Source organism: Ictalurus punctatus, chromosome 9 (genome assembly GCF_001660625.3).
Source record: "Ictalurus punctatus breed USDA103 chromosome 9, Coco_2.0, whole genome shotgun sequence".
NCBI classification, from domain to species: Eukaryota; Metazoa; Chordata; class Actinopteri; order Siluriformes; family Ictaluridae; genus Ictalurus; species Ictalurus punctatus.
In genome coordinates this window covers 24,532,189-24,553,055 of record NC_030424.2, presented here as the reverse complement: position 1 = coordinate 24,553,055, position 20,867 = coordinate 24,532,189, and the positions used below count along the sequence as shown (strand labels likewise).

General features: G+C 38.2%; 1 protein-coding gene across 1 annotated transcript in view; it reads left to right on the top strand.

The window, feature by feature from the left end:
• Positions 1 to 18,039, top strand: part of alk (ALK receptor tyrosine kinase) — a 438,375-nt gene extending 420,336 nt beyond the window's left edge. Inside the window, exons 20-29 of the mRNA XM_017477116.3 lie at positions 1,280 to 1,466; positions 1,916 to 2,006; positions 2,157 to 2,221; positions 2,311 to 2,440; positions 2,601 to 2,698; positions 6,932 to 7,024; positions 14,098 to 14,199; positions 14,321 to 14,455; positions 15,532 to 15,622; positions 16,080 to 18,039. Of these exons, the coding sequence (XP_017332605.2) occupies positions 1,280 to 1,466; positions 1,916 to 2,006; positions 2,157 to 2,221; positions 2,311 to 2,440; positions 2,601 to 2,698; positions 6,932 to 7,024; positions 14,098 to 14,199; positions 14,321 to 14,455; positions 15,532 to 15,622; positions 16,080 to 17,117 (2,030 nt within the window). The 3' untranslated portion in view covers positions 17,118 to 18,039. The remainder of the gene's footprint in view (positions 1 to 1,279; positions 1,467 to 1,915; positions 2,007 to 2,156; positions 2,222 to 2,310; positions 2,441 to 2,600; positions 2,699 to 6,931; positions 7,025 to 14,097; positions 14,200 to 14,320; positions 14,456 to 15,531; positions 15,623 to 16,079) is intronic.
• The last annotated feature ends 2,828 nt before the right edge of the window (positions 18,040 to 20,867 follow it).

Here is a 20,867-nt window from a genome sequence, read left to right as displayed (position 1 = left end):
GCCGTCCTCTGACAAGCCTCGTCCATTACGAAACTGTGAATAAATCCGTTTCGCAGCTAGCGCTAATGTGTTTACAGCTGAGGGTCAGGGCCACCAAGCTTCCAGTATGTGGATGAGTGTGAAGGTGTGCACACACAATGCTTGCATCTTTTTGTTTACACATTTGTGTCAAGGTGTTTACAAGTCTGTATAGTTTTGTACATTAGTTATGCTAATGTGTCTGTCTTCCCCTGTCTTTCATTTAAGTTGCTATTTTTAATATTGGCAACAGTATATGTGGCCTTACATGAGCTATTCAAATAATATATCTCACACTGTTACATGCATTTACATGGCAGGTGTTTTTATCCAAAATGACTTACAGCTGAGCTGAGCAGTTGGGAATTAGAGTTTATGTGTCCAGTAGAGGTTATCTGGCAGACATGAAATCTCCAATTATCAGCTCGGAACCATAACCACTAAGCCATCAAGTACCCACATGGTCCACTTATAACCAACCATAAATAATTGTTGTATGCCATTTTAGTTTTTTTTGCTCAAAAGTGGTCCAGCTGTAAGTTCTGATCCATGTCATTTGAGATATTAGTTTCTTTTTTCTAAAGGCAGCTGCTTTAGTAATCTCACTGGGCAGCAGTATCACTTTTATTTATTTATGCATCTTCAGTAACTGCTTTATCACGGTCAGGGTCATGGAGCCTACACCAGGAAGACTGGAATAAACTCTGGATGTGACACCAGTCCATTTCAGGACATTATGCACACCTAGGGACAGTGTAGCCTAGACAATCCACCTACCTGAATGATTTGACAAGATGGGAGGAAACTGGAGAACCTGGAGGACATGTGGAGAACATGCTAAATTGGCACTGCCCAAGGTCTGATTGAACCCCAAGCCCAGGAGCTGTGGGGTAGTATAATTTTAATACTGTAAAACCACAACCAGATTATGGTTCGAATATTATAGTCATAGAACTCTGGACTGGAAACCAACATTGTTGGATTGCCAACCTAGAGAAGGGTATGAGTTAATAAGTGAGTCAGAATAAGGAACCCTATTGGGTGGCTGCTTAACTTTTGGACCTCTCTTTATCTCTGGAGTGTGCAAATGCTGCCCAGGAATACAACCTATCTACAGTATAAAGCTACCTTCTGATTAGATAACACTTGTCAAACATGACTTGGGGCTGTGGTCTGCAAATTTTGATGATTTGTCTGCACCTTTCCAGGCCAATGACTGGCCATCACTCACTTGCTATCTTGGGATTGTTTGTGTGTACAGTGTACAGGCGCAAGCACACTGAGCTGCAGTCCATTCAGCTGGAGCTTCAGAGTCCAGACTGCAAGCTGAGTAAGCTGAGAGCATCAACCATCATGACTGATTACAACCCCAACTACTGCTTCGCTGGAAAGACGGCCTCTGTTAATGACCTTAAGGAAGTACCACGCCGCAACATTTCGCTCACAAGGTCAGCTAACATTGGACTTGTGTACAGTCCAACAACATGCTTCCTTTATATTACCCACTTTGCAAGGAAGTTAAGGTGGACCTTCTCAACATAAATAGATATATAGCCTGTGGCTTGTAGTACCTAGAAGAAAATCAGTTCATTCATAGGTGTGGGGTAAGATGGATGCAAGAAAGTGCAAGGAAATAAATGGTAAGGACTGTCTTTGGCAGTTGAGGATTAAAATCCTTGCCCAAGGGATATCTGGTAGTCTCTGAGATTCCAGTCACTAGTTTTGAATTTTTAACAAGTGAGCTCTTAAGGTTTGGTTGTTATAGAAACATAGTTGATGTTTAGCTAACATTTATTTGATTTATTTTTTTTATTCAAATATTGTTTATGCAAGTGCTGCTGTAAATCTGGTAGAATCCAACTATATAGAAAAGCTGTAATGCATATGGTGCCTGTAGGGGTTTGGGGCATGGAGCCTTTGGAGAGGTCTATGAGGGTCTGGCTGTGGGAATACCAGGAGAACCCAGTCCCATGCAGGTAGCTGTCAAGGTAAGCTTGCATTATATGCAAAACTCTACTCTTCCTTTTCAAAATATTTTCTACAATATTCATTTATGTAGAACTGAAAGACACTGCGTGAAAGACAGTGGGTGGTAGTGTTCTGAGGTGATTTCCGTTGGCATTTGTGTTTCTAATCAGACACTTCCTGAGGTGTGCTCTGAGCAGGATGAACTAGACTTTCTGATGGAAGCACTCATAATCAGGTAAGCATACTTTCAAGAACACACATATGTGTCCAAATACATACAATATTCCTTTTCTATGTTTTCTTGAACCCCATTTCCTTTGGCAGTAAATTCAGCCATCAGAACATTGTCCGATGTATAGGAGTGAGTTTACAGGCTCTTCCTCGATTCATTTTGCTGGAGCTGATGGCTGGAGGAGACCTCAAAACATTTCTTAGGGAGACTAGACCCAGGCTGGTGAGCACACATACAAACACACACTTGTAGCCCCTACTTGGTTGGTTAGTCTTATCCTTAATTACCCCATATGTTTTTATGCGAGTCTTACTGCTAGACCATCTGTTAAGTTTCCCTGTTTTCTTTTTTGCTTCAAAATTTATTTATTTTTCCTTCTTAGGAGCATCCTTCCAGTCTGACTATGGTGGACCTTCTGAACATAGCCAGAGATATAGCACGTGGCTGCCAGTACCTAGAAGAGAATCAGTTCATTCACAGGTATAACACACACTCACACACGCTGCCAGTCCATGTCTAGCAGATGGCTTCTTTGTTACTTCATAGACTCAGCAAATGTGTTCCTCTCAGTCACCTTTATTCTCTCAGCATGAGACGGTCCTTTCTAGCTGATGCAGAAGTTCCACTTCATCTCCACACCCTTGCTCAAGGGACCGTGACAAACGAGTCCAATTAGAGCTCATTTACACTACATGTACAGTCAAATCATTAATCTGGCTAATGTGGAGGAGAAGTGAGACACAAACAGCTTTATTTACAGACTTATTTCAACCACTGCTCTGCCATCACCGTGCCTACATTCACATGTGTGGAGTCCATAGAGATTTACAGACTGTATATGCTGTGCAAGTTTTTGTTTCTCAATAACAGTGCATTTGAAAATCAAGAGTGCAAACCATATACCACATATATTGACAATACATTTTTCTACTGCACTAACTGTGCTGAGAATAATTATTGAGGTGACAAAAGTTGACAGCAGAATGAAAGACAGCAAATTTAATAAACCAAACATGTGGTAGGTGCTGTGGCTTAGTGGTTAGCAGGTTTGCATCACACCTCTGGGGCTGGGGGTTTGAGTCCCACTCTGCCCTGTGTGTGCAGAACTTGCATGTTTTCCCCATGTTTTGGGGGTTTCCTCTCCCACTCCAAAAACATGCACTGCAGGTTGATTGGCATTTTAAAAAATTGTCCATAGTGTGTGAATGTATGTGCGATTGTGCCCTGCTCTCTAGGTCCCCCCCCTCCTTGTGACCTGGTTCACTAGCTCCAGCCTCCCCCACGACCCTGTGTAGGATAAGTGGTATGGGAAATATACCAAAAAGGTATACACCAGTGGGGGATCAGAAGGTGTGAATTGATTTTCTATGTCTGCAGCATTGAGTAGTGCTAGCTGAATGGCAAATCACTGGTTTATATTAATGTACTAATTTTAAGCATCGTCTATTTCTATAACAATTCATTCTCAGGGACTGGCCTAACAACAAACATATTTTAAAATGTTTGTTAACAAAAATTACTATGATCATTGATAAATTGCTATGGTTAATGTTTAATATTTATGTAAGGAGAACATTTTATTTAACATTTATAGAAGGAGTCTCCACTGTCAGCATGTAACAGTCAAATGTAAAATATTAATAATAATATTATTTATTTAAAAAAAAACCTAAATACTATTTTGTAAAATGGTCTTTAAATATTCTCGATAAGAGAGAGAAAGAAGAGAGAGAGAGAGAGAGAGAGAGAGAGAGAGAGAGAGAGAGAGAGAGAGAGAGAGAGAGAGAGAGAGATGAATGTTGGTGATTGGATATACTGTTTATAGCTGCTATAATGTAAGTGATGGGAAGGATAACTTGTTTCCTGTAATTGATTATTTTTCCTATAATAGCACACCATGTCACCTTTTGCTTATGATGTATTATTTACATATAGAACATTTGTTTAATTAAAACTATCAGTATACACTTGGATAGCAACAATGGATAATATTACTTCAATTTTTGTGGAAAAAGTGTATGAGAGAGCATGAAAATACAGTATTATTCCACTGCCACACTATCACATTTAATTTTTCAAAAATTTTCAAAGCCCTGCTTTACTAGTATAATCCTTATGAAAATTACTGAATTTTGCAGTTCATTTATTGAGGCTGTCATCATTTCATCATTCAGGTGACTGGTTTTTGCTTGCTTATTTGCTGATGAGATTAGCTCAGCATGAGTACAGCTCATCTGAATGAGTAATTAAAAATAAATAAAAATCCCATCATAGTTCCCTTCACCTTCACACTAATTAAAGTAGAAAAGTATAAACTCTTAAATTGACTTAGTAGGCCTAATAAAGCAAAAGTACAAGATTCACAAAATAAAAATCTGCCTCAAATTACACTCTGATTGTAGTGCCTTTTTCCACCAAGGAATGTGGAAGACATTCGCTAAGCCTATCAACAGTTTTATTCCTAATCTCTCAAATGTTAGTAAGCATCATTGTAACTCCAGCAATACAGACTAGCTGAATAGCAAGGAAACATTTGAGAGATTAGGAATTACTGTAGCTAAAACTAACTACAGATGTTTAATCTCTCAACGTTAGCTAGCATGATCATAACTCTTACAAACTACCTGAATGCCAATGGCTAGCTAATATTTGAATCATTAGGAATTAGCTAAGGCTAACTAACAGCAGGTTTGTTCCTCTCAAATGTTAGCTATACAGCATGCTAATACCGCTGATGATACAAACTAGCTGAATTCCCATAGGTAGCAAACATTTGAGTGATTAGGAATGATCTAAGGCTAACTAACAGCAGATTTCTAATCTCCCAAATGTTAGCTAGCATGATTATAACTCTAGTGATGCAGACTAACTAAATGCCAATAACTAGCTAACATTTGAAAGATTAGGAATAACTAAGGCTAGGTAATATCAGCTTTATGTTTAATCTCTCATTTGTTAGCTATCTGCAAATATATGATTATAGAGCAATGTACAGTTAGAGAATGCAGTGAGTAGAAGATAAAGATCTTTCTTTTGCAGTGTAGTAAGAAATAGCAGAGATGGAAACTTGAGTCTGTGACTTGGACTCTAGCCACACTTAAGTTGCAAAAAAAAAAAAGAAAAGAAAAGAAAAAAAATTACTTGTAACTTGACTTGGACACTTGAACAACTGACTCGAGGCTTGACTTGGACTTGAAGACAGAGACTCCTGAAAAATCAAATAAAAAGTTATTTTGGTTTTGCATTCCTGATCACATTCTCTCTTTACTATCCCACATGACAGAATCAAACACCACATTTTTCTATTCAGTCCTCATGCATTCATTCCCTACCAATATGTGCTGCAGCACAACAATTAATCTCTATACACACCAAGCCAGCATTACTATATACATGCGTGACGCATCTGAAGGCACGTGTTCATCCAGAGCCATATCACCCTGCAGCTCTTGCCTGGTTTCCCACTGAAGCTAAGTTGAGTTTATCCAGTACATGACCACTCACCCTGTGGTATGTGTGGGTCCTAATGCCCCAGTATAGTGACTGGTACTCTATACTGTAAAAACAGCATCGTCTTTCGGATGAGACATTAAACCGAGGTCCTGACTCTCTGTGGCCATTAAAAATCCCAGGACATTTCTCGTAAAAGAATGAATTGGCTACATCACTCTCCTCTCCACCAATAGCCGGTGTTTGGTAGGCGTTCTGGCGCACTATGGCTGTCGTCGCATCATCCAGGTTGATGCTACACACTGATGGTGATGAAGAGGTCCCCCCATACAATGTAAAGCGCTTTGAGTGCATAGAAAAGCACTATATCTAAGGAATTATTATAATTTATTCATAAGCTACATTATTAAGTTACACAGCTGTCAGGGGCTTGCTTGCTGTACATTTTCAAGATGTAGAAATGTTTCCATGTACCACGCCCCCCCCCCCCCCCCCCCCCCCCCCATATTAGCAACAAAATGCATATATATATTGCATCTATATTGCATCTATACATGGGGGTTTTGTTACTGCCAGCGCTCACTGGAAGACTACCTTACCCATAGTTGCTTAAGAACTAAGCAAACTATGGCAACTCAAATAGCTCAAAATACACAGCACGTTTATTTTCTTGTGGTAACAGTCTCTTCCAAATGGTATAAATCATGCTCCAAAAGGACTTTGAAGGGAGAGTAATCAAGCTAGTCATGCTGTAAGATTGCTTCAAACTGAATTTCCAATAAAAAATTACTTTAAGTTCCTAGTGAGCATTATTAATAGTTTGAAAGTAATAGTTTTTTGATTGTGTATAAAAATTTAATGAATGATTTAAGTAAAACATTGTGTGCTTTATTATACAATTTTGAATAAATGAACAAGACTTTCTGTATAAGTAATTAGTTTTAATATTTCAAAATTGAAATATTAAAACTATTAGCCTAATACACTGTTAATTACAATAACCAACATAAAGAACTATTATTAAAAATAGAACAAAGACTTGAGACTTGACTTGGACTCCACCTCAGAGACTTGAGACTTGACTTGGACTTGAACCTCAGGGACTTGTGAACATGTCTGTGAAATAGTCAAACTAATCACACTCAAGAGTGATGTGAAGAGTAAATATTTAAAACCCAGAGTGAAATACAATTATGTTGTTACTGTCTCTGGTTCTATTATAAGACCCTTATTTAACTATAAATCTGTGTTTGTCTTTCACAGGGACATTGCTGCGAGAAACTGCTTACTCACCTGTAAAGGTCCAGGAAGAGTGGCCAAAATCGGAGACTTCGGCATGGCCAGAGACATCTACAGGTATGCTGACCATCACCAAATGCCTTATAGAAATCCAAGACCTTGAAATAATTTTGCTTGTATTTTCTCATTTGTAAGTCGCTTTGAATAAAAGTGTCTTCTAAATGAATAAATGTATGTAAATGTAATGAAATAAGAGTTCTATCAGACACATTAGTGAATTTAAGCTATTTAGCCATAGTGTTTATATATATATATATATATATATATATATATATAAATATATATATATATATATAAATATATATATATATGATAATGAGTCTTTATTGGTCACATACACATTAGAGCACAGTGAAATTCTTTTCTTTGGGGTCAGACATGATACAACATCCCTGGAGCAGACAGGATTAAGGGCCTTGCTCAAGGGCCCAACAGTGGCAGCTTGGCAGTGCTGGGGCTTGAACCCCCAACCTTCTGATCATTAACCCAGAGCCTTAACTGCTAAGCCACCACTATATAGACTCAACCAAAAAAAAAAAAAGAAACGTCCTCTCACATTCAACTGCTCTTATTTCCAGCAAATTTCTTAACATGTGTAAATATTTGTATTAACATAAAAATATTCAACAACTGAGACATAAATTGAACAAGTTTCACAGACATTTGACGAACAGAAATGGAATAATGAGTCCCTGAACAAAGGGGGGGGTCGATATCAAAAGTAACAGTCAGTATCTGGTGTGGCCAGATTTGTCAGTTCTTACTGTGAGATGTTACCCCACTCTTCCACCAAGGCATTTGCAAGTTCTCGATCACGTCTGGGCGGACACATGGTTACACCTGGTTTGCCACTGCAAGGACAATCAGCTACTTTTCCTGTCTTCCTGTAGCACTGTCTTAGGCATTTTATACTACAGACATTGTAGTTTATTGCTCTGGCCACATCTGCAGTCTTCATGCCTCGCTGTAGCAGACTTATGGCATGTTCACGCAGGTGAGCAGGCACCCTAAGCCTTCTTCTGTTCCACAGGTGCATGTGCAATAAATATTAATGGTTCATTGAACAAGCATGAAAAACATTGTTTAAACCCTTTGTGATAAAGATTATAAAGATCTACTAAATTATCATTAAAATACAATCTCCTGAAAAAGGGTACGTTTCTTTTTTTGCTGAAAATAAATAAATATATATATATATATATATATATATATATATATATATATATATATATATATATATATATATATATATATATATATATATATATATTAAGAGAGTTAAGAGAGATACATAGCACTGTCTGTATGTGTGTGTGCGTGCGTTCGCGTGCGTTCGCGTGTGTTCGCGTGCGTGTGTTCTGAGGCAAAAATTGAAGAGAATTTGAGCTGCTCCAGAAAAGTGTCCCAAAGATAGCTGTTATTATTTTTGGTTCTATTGCAGCATTTGGAATATTCGTCACTCACTAACAAGACCATTTCTTTTTCACCACTGCTCTCTGCTTAATATTTGTTTTTCTCACTTTCCCTCCAACTTGTGACCTGGTAGACCAGGAGGTGTAGAAGTGCTTGGCTGCTTTTTAAATCCATGGAATTTCATGAAAAACATACGCTGGTAGTTAGGGGGGAAAAATGCAAAAACAAGTGTGATATGTCATATTACACGATTTGGGATTTTTTTTTTTGACCTTCAAAAAGAATTTGCTCCTGTCATATTTGCAGTTGTTTAGTGATGAGAATCTGGAATCCAAGTATTTAACTGATTCAATAAATAATAAGCATCTTCTTCATCTAAATAATTCTCAGTCTGAACATTCATTAAATGCCAGTAGTATGTTAGAAAGAAAAGAAAAAAAAAACATCACATACACTCATCCAAACCTTTTATATTTTCAGTGGAAGCACTCAAATGTTCCCAGGTAATGAATAACTAATTGAAAAACAAAATATAATTTAAATTCTATTATTTCCATGCAATTTTTGGAAAGGAATGTTAATTGTTGATGTGTTCTCTCATGCTCTAGGGTTCAATTAATATTGCACTCAATGTATAAACAGAACACTGCTTTAAAATTTCATGTAATCATACATAATCATAAACTAATGAGGCTCACTTAAAGACAAATTGAACCACATTCCTTACAAACATATCGCAAGCTTGGAACTGTAAGATTCTGTATGCTTTGTTTTTTAATAAGATAAATGTTACATTTTTATTTGCCACTGAATATATATAATGAATATATACATTTTACATCTGATTGAGAGAGAAAACTTTTAATGGTCTGCGTATGATAAAATCACACCTTGGAGGATGTAGAGTAGGTCGTACAGGAATTCATGCTGCTTACATAAACATTTAGAGTCTTATTCTAACCAAGTATGTTAGTTTTATGTTGATTTAAGTTTGTGTTATGACATTCTGGTGTGTCAGTGTCACATGATCAAACATCAAAACTTCATACATACTGTATATAAAGAAGAATCTACAGTGTAATCGCAGTGCACTTCAGTAATAAGTGTGGACATAGAGAAAATTAAATGTAGTACACAAAGTTTCCAGACAATCATGACATTTTTACGAGCAGTTGCTACATCCCCAGAAGTACCTTTACTTCACAGCTGATGATGGACATTTCACAACAAAATATTATTCAGCCTGGTTTTAAATGATTTTACTCATTTCAAGCTTTAAATTGTCTTATTCTAAAGGGTGTCTCAATAGTCTCCATACATAGGGGACAATGTATGGAGTTGTGCCTTCGTCAGTGGATGTTCGTGGACGTCCACTTCTCAGTTGGCTTGCAACACTTCCAGTCTTTTTGAATTTGTTAATAAGCTTGGCAACAGTGTCCTGTGTGATGTGCTTGCCATGTTTCCTGTTAAAGTCCATCACAACCTAGCGACAGCTTCCTGATCCAGCCATGAGAATGATTTCAATACATTCTTCTTTTGTCAAAGGCATTCTTAAAGGCTATCTGAAAAATAATAATATTAATAATAATATAAACTAAGTATGAACAATTTTGGAAGACATTTTGCTAAATAATGTTCATTTCTCCTATGTCTGTAGACTTTGGGCCAAAAATTCTCCATTTTGCTGCAGCTTTAAAAAAAAAAAAAAAAAAAAAAAAAAATGATGCAACTTGCATAGTTTTTTAATGCTTTTTTGTGGAAAACGACTTGAATTGTCAAAATTGTTTTGCACAGTCTTTCACAGTGATGTTTGTTGGTAAATCAAACCTTTAAGCTGTACCATTGTTCAATGTCTAAAAATATGTGTAATTGCTGATATAGTGACCTTTTTCATGGGGAGATGTTATTTTAGAATTTTTGGAAGGAGTTTCCAGTGACAGAGCTTTGTGACACTCAGAGTTAAAAGTGTAATGAGGAAGGTTTTAGGAGAGATGACTTTGCAGTTTCTCAGTTATGTGTCTTATTTACTGTACTTAAAGTGAGGCTGGTAAGAGAAGCGTGACAGTAGCCGCTGAAATGTAAGTGATAGCAGGAACTAGCCTGTTTATGATGTTTATCAATGTTAAATGTAACTATAAATGGATAAAGCATATGTGTCATGCTTTAATTAGTAAAATTGTTAGCCTTGGCAAACTGCTTTGCTCTAAGAGGATTAAAACGAATATATTTCTTCCTGCTACCACATGGTAACTCTTTTTAGTGCTTTAAATGACAACCTGTTTCAGTCTGTCAATGACTCTACAAGTCTCTGGAACTGTACTGGAGGGATTAAGACCATTTGTCCAAAAGATATTCCCTCGACTGGTGTTTTGATGATGGCAGTAGACCATGTCTAATACATCAGTCCAAAATTTCCCACAGATATTCGATTTGATTGAGACGTGTGGAGTATGAAGGCGTTAGCATATGATTTAATCATTAATAACTAATCATACATTAAGCTCTTGTGCCCTGTGGATGGGGGTGGGGTCATCCTGGAAGAGAACTCTCCAATCAGGATAGAAATGTTTCATTATATTAAATGCCCAGAGCCATATCACCCTGTAGCTCTCACTTGGTTTCCCATTGAAGCTAAGTGGTGTTGAGCCTGGCTAGTATCTGGATGGCAGACCTCCTGGGCAAAACTAAGGTTGATGTTGCAAGTGGTATTAGGGAGGTCAGAAGGGGGTGCTCACCCTGTGGTCTGTGTGGGTTCTAAGGCCTGAGTACAGTGACTGGGACATGATACTATAGAAACAGCACTGTCTTTTGGTAGAGACGTTAAACCGAGGTGGTCATTAGAAATCCCACAAAAAAATCCCCCATTGGCCCTTATCTATCATGGCCCCCTAATAATCTCTATCCCTGAATTGGCTGCATCACTCTCCTCTCCACCAATATCTAGTGTTTTGGCACACTATGGCTGCCGTTGCATCATCCAGATAGATGCTACACTCTATATACACTAAAGTGCTATATAAAGCTAAGGAAAAAGGAATTCTAAAGAATCCTAAAGTATTGGTTTCTAAAATATTGATTTGCAGGAACACAATACCTAACATAACAAGAGCACCAGTTTTAGACACTATTCATAAAGCAACCTCTACTTGCCATTCAGTTAAAGTTTGATATGAGGGATGAATCTAATCAAAGTCTAGATTCCTATGGCAATATATAGTTGAGAGCTCTGCCCATGCTTTGCAAATTTCCCTTTCCATTTTAGCGAGGATTGTCCCATTTTTTGACTTGGAACGAGATGTGTCGTTCTCCCATGAGCAGGATTACACAAGGATGATATATATGTAAAGCCGTAGTAGAGTGATGTCTCAGAGTTGGTGTGGCTGTCAGTTATCTCAAAGGGCCACACATCAGCTCCTGCAGCACAAAGACATGATAAGGCTGGCAATTCTCTGATTTATATCAGGAGTGTAAATGTCTTTGTTTGGAAGAGAGGAGGCAATAGGTCTCTCGCTCTCAGGGCCCTTTCGTGATAAATAACTGGTTTACCTCCATTCTGTCCCATCAGTGCTTAAGGACACGGTAACCATCAGGCACATTCTGTGTACATTTCCCCAAAGTCTCTTTTTCTTTTTCCTGACTCTTCAGGTGAGCTGAGCTAAGTTATCGTGAACAGATCTGATACAGGAGCGCATCTCAGATAAGAGCCGTGCAGAAACAGGAAAAGTGATTGAGATTCTCTGTGACTTGCTTTTAGGAGCTACTTTCAATGTGGCTCACCTAGTAGAATTATAAGTGTGTGGAAATTGAATCGTAATCCACTTTGAATACACACTTATCAGTTAGGATATGTGTGACTCATTACAATAGCAAGCTTTCCTCTCTCAAGTCAGTCTTTTACATAAGCCATTGGTATGAATTGAAATGAAAGCATTCTGCTGGTATTATGCTAAATTCAGCTTTTTAGCTAATAAAAGACTGGAAGTAGCATCGCCAACAGATCATTAAATTAATGAATAATTTTTTTAAAAAATATATATGTTTTGTTGAATTAATAAAAATCAACAAATTCATTTTACTTAGAAAATGTATTGTCAATACCACACCCGATACCTTTTCTTTTCATATACAGTACTGTGCAAAAGTTTTAGGCACCCTATTTTTTTTTAGTACAAACTTATTATAGATTTTTTATTTTATGACTTCTACATTATCAGTACAAAAAACATTTTAGATTCCCAAACATTAACATTAACATTAAAGAAAGCAGCATATTACATAAGAGACCACTTTTCAGACAAAAAACACAATGAAGGTTGCTGGTTTTTCTGCAAAAATAAGAAACAAGTGCGACAGTCAAAGTCTCTAGAAGAACCGTGTCTAGTTCTGAAAGATGCTCAATAAAACTTATAGCTCATTACCTTGTAAAACGGCAATAATTGTACCGGAGAGTACTATTTTTATTTAATTATTTTTTTCACACCAAATATTGACTTCGTTTCATTTACTACTGTTTACTGCTTTTTACATTATTATTTTTTAAATGTAGAAACATTTAATTTCATTATTTTGAAGACATCTTTGCTCTACTGCATTTCTTTGCATGTGCCTAAAACTTTTGCACAGTACTCTAACACAATTAAAATACTGCTTTTATTGTCTCATTTAAAATGCTATTCACATGACAAGTGCATAATTTGCAGTTTTATGGATGAAATGTTACAAGTTTTTTTATTTATAGTTTAGTTAGTTTATTCATTATGTCAAGGCCTGGCTTTTAAAACCTGTGAACTAGTAGAAGTTTTTGTTGATGTACACAGTTAAAGGCTAAGAAATATAGCTTAGCACATCAACTCATATTAAGAAAATGGCAAACACAATGCCAGTAATCAACGTAATCACAGGAAATAGATTTCTTTTGGCATTCAGACTCATTATGTCACATCAAAAATAATGTCTTAATATGGACTATAAATAACATTAGAAAATGATTTCTGTAGAAGCTTACTGATGAAAAATATCCAGAGATTTGAGTCTGTACATATATTTATAGTCCAAATACACGTCATTCATTCATTGTTGTTCAGTAGCAGAGCTTTATCTTGGTCAGGGTCACAGTGGATCTGGAGGGTATCTTGGGAATACCGGAAGTGAGTTGGGAATATACCCTGGAATGGATGTCAGTGCATCGCATAGACATTCACACATTCATTTACACCTAGTGGCAAGTTATCTTAGCCAACTCACCTACCATGTTTCCTGAAGGTCGGAGGAAACCCAAATGAAGCCCACACAGAAATGGAAAGAAATGCGCAACTCAAGCAGTAACCTGAGCTTAGGATAGAACTGAAGCCTGAAGCTGTGAGGTGGCAACACTACTGTCAAGTGCAGTTTAATGAGACTTTAATGAGAACATGGTCTGAAAAGACACCGGTCTACTTGTTGAAACAATTGTATTTAAATATGACTTTTCTTTTTCCACATTTGACTACTGTCTTAGTGATGAATATGTGCATGTTTCCATGACTACAGTCACATATTTTACCTTCTTCCCATTGGCCTCTTCCTCTCTCACACACACTTTCTCATTCTCTCGCTTTTGTCTGTGATTTTAGAGCGCAGTTAATCAGTCACTGCGCTGCTCTGCTAGGATGCTGGGGGCGTAGACGTATGTGTATGGATGAAAAATCTAATGTGTGTGTGTTTATGTGTCTCCAAAGAGCCAGCTACTACAGGAAAGGAGGCCGTGCTATGCTGCCAGTTAAATGGATGCCTCCAGAGGCCTTTATGGAAGGAATATTTACCTCCAAAACTGATACATGGTGAAAAAAAAAATAGTGTCATTTAAAAATATTTTTTTCCCAGTCTTTTTTTTTTTTTTTCCATTTCGATATTCATACTTCTAGTTGCTCTAATGACTCTTTCTCTGATTACATGGCTCAGGTCTTTTGGAGTGCTGCTGTGGGAAATCTTCTCAATGGGATATATGCCATACCCCAGCCGTAGTAATCAGGAGGTTCTGGATTTCGTCACTAATGGAGGCAGGATGGATCCTCCAAAAAACTGCCCAGGACCAGTGTGAGTGTGGCCTTGTCACTATGTTTTATATAGAAGGTCTTATTCATGACACAGTAAACATGCACACATGACATGAACAGTCTATTCTCTATCCTCTGCAGTGATCTGTTAACTATATGTAATAACTGTAGGAATATCAGGTCAATTTAATATGCTTTTCACAGTAGACGTTGTCACAAAGCAGTTTTACAGAAATCTGGATGCAGATTTAACTCCATAAAGAAACTAGAGATGACAGTGGCAAGGAAAAAGTCCATGAGAAGTCATGGGGAAGAAACCTTGAGAGGAACCAGACTTAAAAGGGAACAAATCCTACAGTAATCTTGGTAAAATTTGATAGCGAGATTATAAATAATTACTGTTCTGCAACTGTATACTGTATAGTCAAAGAGTATGTGTGTTGAGTGTGGTGAGACTTGGGCATAAACTGGTTTTGGAAGTGCAACCCTTTCGGGTATCACTGCAGGACCAACCACCACAACAATAATAAACCATGTCATATCCTACCCAAATATCCTGCTACCATTACACAACACATTTGGGATCTTCTTGTTTTTTTTGTGCTTTTTTTCAGTGACCATCCCTTCACTCTGCCTCCATCAATCCTCTCATTTGTATACAATTGTAACTTAATCAGCTGAGGCATTGATTCATAATTAATAATGAAAAGTCTCACCTAATATAGGACAAAGCTACAGAGGCATGTTTAGAATTGTCTGATCAGATTTAAGTTCCACATTGAAATTAATCAACCTTCAAATAACACCTCCAGTCTTGATGCAATGGATGCAATGAAAAATAGAGGTGTGCACCCGAAATGAAAATTGTAATTAGCTGTTAAAAAAACAGGCTTGATTAAATCAAATCTCAGTTGGGTGCCTTTCACTCTAGTTTGGCTCTCAGCTATCCAAAGACAATCACCCACACAGTAAATAGGCTGGCTTGGTTAGGGAGAAAATCCAGTAATGAGGAAACAAACAAAACACAAAATTTTAATGAGTCAACTTTTGTGTGTGTTTGTTTGTGTTTGTGTGTGTGTTTGTGTGTGTGTGTGTGTGTGTGTGTGTGTGTAACAGCTATCGGATAATGACGCAGAGCTGGCAACACCAACCTGAAGACAGGCCAAACTTTTCCACTATCCTCGAGCGGATTGACTATTGTTTGCAGGTGCAGTAGAGGTTCTTATGATGTCTCTTCAACACCAAATTGTGTAACTATAGTGTTAGTCACACTGTTTTTGGACAAAAAATAAACAATGTGTAGGATGAATCTGTATTGCCAATACACTTAGAGAACAATATGGCAAATAATGTAATTATAATAACTAATATACTCAGCACTAGTAATAGGGTCCTGTTTCTTGCTACATTGATAACTAGACCTTAAAGTCATGAATATGTGAGAATATTTAAAACAAATAATTTCTTACATTGTGAAAGACAATGCATTTAGTACCATTGCCATAATAATAATAATAATAATAATAATAATAAATAACAACAAAATAGAGGAGATGTACCAGTGCCCTGGAAGGATACTTGAGCAAGTCTTAAGTTTTGTAACTTCATGTTTAGTAACTATATGTTAAAGATTTTCCTGTTTGTGTTATCCTTCTCATCCTCAGGATCCAGATGTGGTAAACGTACCTTTACCTGTTGAGTATGGCCCAATTCCTGAGGAGGAAGAGCGCGTGCCCATGCATCCAGATGACCCTGCTGCACCCTCTTTACTAGCCGCCCCCCAGGGCATAGAGGAAACATCATCTTCCACCACTGAGACCCGCTCAGAGGAGGCCAAGAGAGCTGCTGAGGCTCTCTTGATGAATGCTCGCTCATCTGACAACAAACCTGTACCCGGTACTGCCTCCCAGCTCCACTCCCATCCGCCAGTGTCCTCGGCATCTGCGCTGCTGGCCTGCAGCAAGTCCGCCTCTGTTGTCCCTGCTCCCCAGGATGGAGGCCATGTCAACCTGGGTTTTGCTCAGGCTCCTACAGGTGAGAAGGAGAACCGTAATGGGAAGCCCACCAACTTGTGGAATCCTACATATGGTTCATGGTTTCTCCAGCAACAACAAAAGAGGCAGCAGGCCCAGGCACAGAGGCAGGCAGGAAATCAAGGCCATGAGCTCTCTGGCAGGACTGGGAGTATCGCTGATGCTCTGGGCCTGCAGCACCAGCACAAGCAACAGCAGATGCAGATCCAGCAGCAACAAAAGATACAGATCCAGCAGCAGCAACAGCAGAAACTTCAACAGCAGCAACAACAGATCCAGCAGCAGCAAAAAATACAGCAACAACAACAAATTCAGATCCAGCAACAGCAACAGGGGAAGTGCAGGCCTCTCTTGCCCCCTCCTCCCCAACCTGCCCCAGCCCCTCTGTTGCTGGATTCAGCAGCCCTGCCCCCTGTACCACTCTACAGACTGCGCCGCTTCCCTTGCGGCAACATTGGGTATGGCTACCAGGAGCAGGGTCTGCCTTTGGAATCAATGTCTGGACCCCAGAATGCCGTGCCACCTCCTGCCCTCGCCAACCAGCAGAGACCCAACTCACTAGGCTGGACTGGCACCGCTGAGGACAGCCGTCCCCTGCTGGTGACAATGGGAACAGTTCAGGACTCCAGACTCCCTAAGATGGATGGGCACAATGCCACAGTGCTTTAACCCTCCATCTTCTCCTCACTCCTAGACTCTTTTATTCAGTGCCCGCTTGAAACACTGTGCCATCCGTCTGTGCCCACCTCAGCTCACGACCACCAGGCATCCCCCTCCCCTCACCATGCTTCTGAGCAAGACCAACATTTGCTTGTCACTACCAGCAACATCTGGGATGAGACTGACTGTTTTAATATATTAATCTTTATGAATTCATTAGATGGAGAGAGAACTGGGAGTTTTGTAGAGGTTAAAGGTTTAGAGATTGTGCTGGAGTCGCTCATAAGAACTTTACCTGCAAAATGCCCTTACATCATTTATCACATTCACAGGGAAAAACAAGTTTGTTGATGTTTGCTTGCCTGCTTGTTTATTTATTCATTTGTTAATTTATTATTTGGAAGCTGTGTAAATTATTAATGGGTGTGCTTCATAAGGCAAACCGCTCCACTCATTTATGCATCATTTTGTTCACTCTTGAATTTGGTTAGCTTTTAAACTACAGCAGTTTTCATCTGCCTTGAAATTTAATGAAATAAATAAATTGTTAATGGTTTCTGTTTAGCAGATTGGTTGATGTTAAAGGCGCCTGGCATATATTAGCAGGAAGGTAATCGGTTGCCTTGGTATTTGAAAAGGGATTAAGTGGTCAGGGAAAATGTCATGTCTGTGAATAATTTTACTGTTGTATGAACACTACGAGGATTTGTGCGACTCTTGTGAAAGAGGTGTAAATTTGTGTATTTAACTCAAAGAGGAATTGAGGTACTGATCTCTCTCATTCCATCTATTTTCAGTTAACCTGTGGCTTCTGAAAGAAGCTTTTGTGTATATAAGCGCTGTATCCATCTTTGCAGAAAATTTAATTATTGCTCTTTGGTCTCTTTGTTTCAGTTCAATTGAATTCAATAAATGGTTAATTTTAAAAATATTTAACAGGGCCATACATCTTTTAATAATAATGTTTTCTACAAACATTTAGACCGGTTGTCCCATCTCTGCTTTTTTCCCTGTCATTTTGTTGTTTAAAATGCAGTTTCCATAATTCCATACTCTAGTATTAAACCAGGGGATTTGGGCTATTTCCCCAGAATTCAGGAGGGCAGATAAGTATGGTGTGAAAGTTTTTTTTTTTTCCCAATAACAGTAGTAATAAGGAGGACAGGAAAGTAATTATCTAGAACCTGTTAAGTAATTGTACCCCAGTCTTTTTCACCCTACTCCCCAACTTGTGAACATTATGAAGAAAGAAATCCAGTCCTCTTATTTTATGGACTACTAGACAACAACAATATTCCAAAGGATTCAAATTTGCATCAATACGGAGGATATGCATATAAACTTCCTTCTAATAAAACAGAAATTCTGCTGTTGGGCACCAAGTCTGTCTGCAGTAAGGTTGTTTTGCCCTGGAGCTTGACAGCTTTTATGTAAAATTAAAAACTTCAGTTAAGAACCTTGGCGTAACCTTACATGCTAATGTCTCTAAAACTGCTTATTATCATCTGGGAAACATAGCCAAAATAAATAAATTTTAAAAAATGCTAACCGTACACAATACTTTGAAAATAATGCATGCTTTCATAACTTCTAGACTGGATTATTGACTGTCGTACAGTCTGACATTAATGACAACTGAGATCCTCCAGTGTGACATGGCTTACAGTGGGGTTCATGTCCGTACAGTCTGACAAGCAACAGTCACAAAGAAATATTAAAAATCACAATGTGCACCTGGCTTACGTTGATCAAGAACTTTTTAAGGCAACGATTACCCAAAGCTGCCAGACAGTATTTGCATGATTTTATGCACTGTAGGTACACGACTGGCTAAGTAGATATTTACATGAACGAACAGGTATACAGGTGTTCTTAATAAAGTGTTTGGTTAGTGTATAGATTAAAGGAGGTTTTTCGTTTCTTTGTTTCCAGATTTGTAAGAAATGCCCTGGCACAATTCATCACTGGAAGCAAAAAATAAATAAATTAAAAAATCAGCTGGAATTGTGTTGATAGCCAGTGGCACAGTGGAAAATGCTCTGAGTAGGCACTAAGCTGATTACTGAAAAAGGGGGGTGGGGGGGGGTGGGGTGTAAGAAAAGCTCTCTCTTATAATGAAGATAAACGTAATATTTTTTGTCAGTTTCCATATGCATTAGTGTGATCCAGTTAACTCTGGGCTATGAGGAACAAGGAGTGAAATCCCTGCTTCTTGTGTAACTATGTATTGATTGAATACATGCATGTATTGGCACTTCACATGTAGGGCTTAAGATTATACAGTAAATTTAGAGATGATGATGACAGTTATTATCAGTAGCAGAGGTAGTAGTAGTAGTAGTAGTGTCGGTTGGAAATTTGGCAGGAACCCATTTATACACTACAAATAAACAAACCACAGAGCTCAGTATCTGCAATCAAAGCAGCTCATTTAAATTCAGACAAAATACACAACAAACAAACTGCAGACCTGGACGACTCTTCTACACTGCATACAGAACAGAGAGCACCATCTCTCCTCATGGGAAAGAGCTGTGCTCTGTTTGGACTTGAGTATCAATATGAGATCACTTTTACCATCCCATTTCACTTTGGAATGGAGTGCAAGGGAATTGGACAGGAATTTGTGTGTGTGTTTGCGGGCGGGGGGGTAACGCTGGGACAATCAAAAGGAGCATATGGTGTTCTCACTCCTGTAAACACAGATTTATCTGAAGAAAATGCTTAGGATGGAATGTTCTCTTTTCCTAAAGGAAATTCAAATTACATCTTTCTTTCTGTTACAGAGAATTCCACTACGATGCTACATCAAGTGTAATTGACACCCTGTCCTGTAAATACAGTTGCTTGGCTGGTTTCCCTGTAATTATACCTCAGCAGCAAATGAATCCTCAAGTCATTTAAGCAATTTAATGCATTAAGTGCAGTAAAATAACTGGAGAGAAACACGGAACAGCAGCAGTGATGCTATGGGCTTAGTAGTATATACAGTCATGTGAAAAAATATGTACACCCCATGGAAATTGTTGGCTTTTTTTGACATATTTGGACAAGCAAACATTTGATCATCTTTGAAACAGTGCCTATTAATAAAGTTGATATGCTTGAACAAAACCACAAGGAAAATCAGCTTTTTCAATCATTTATTCAACAGAAATATCAATAGATGTGATTTTCTTCTGTGGAAAAAGTGATTACACCCTTGGCCTCAGAAGCTGGTATTGCCCCCTTTAGCAGAAATAACTTTTTGTAGGTGTTTTGTATAATTGACCACCAGGCAAGATATTTGAGGGTTTTTTTTGGATGAACTGTGCGTTTCAAATGCCCCCACATCATTTCAATGGGATTCAAATCCAGGCTTTGACTAGGTCATTCCCTAACCCTCCATTTCTTCTTTTTGAGTCATTCCTTGATGGATTTTCTAGTGTGTTTAGGATCATTATCCTGTTGAAAGATCCACTTTCGGTTCAATTTCAACTTTTGGACAGATGGCCTCATATTATCTTCAAGCACTCTTTGATATGATGCAGACTGCATAGTTGAATCAATGAATGCAAGCAGTCCAGTCCCTGAGGCTTCAAAGAAACCCCAAACTATAACATTTCCACCACTTCACAGTTGGCAAACTGTAGTCTTGCAAACGCTATTTCCTTGCACGCCTCCCATGCAAGTCAAATCTCTTTCTGATTGTAGAAGCATGTACTTTGACACGAACAGTTGCAAGACTTACTAGCATATCTTTTGATTTGTGGTTCTTGG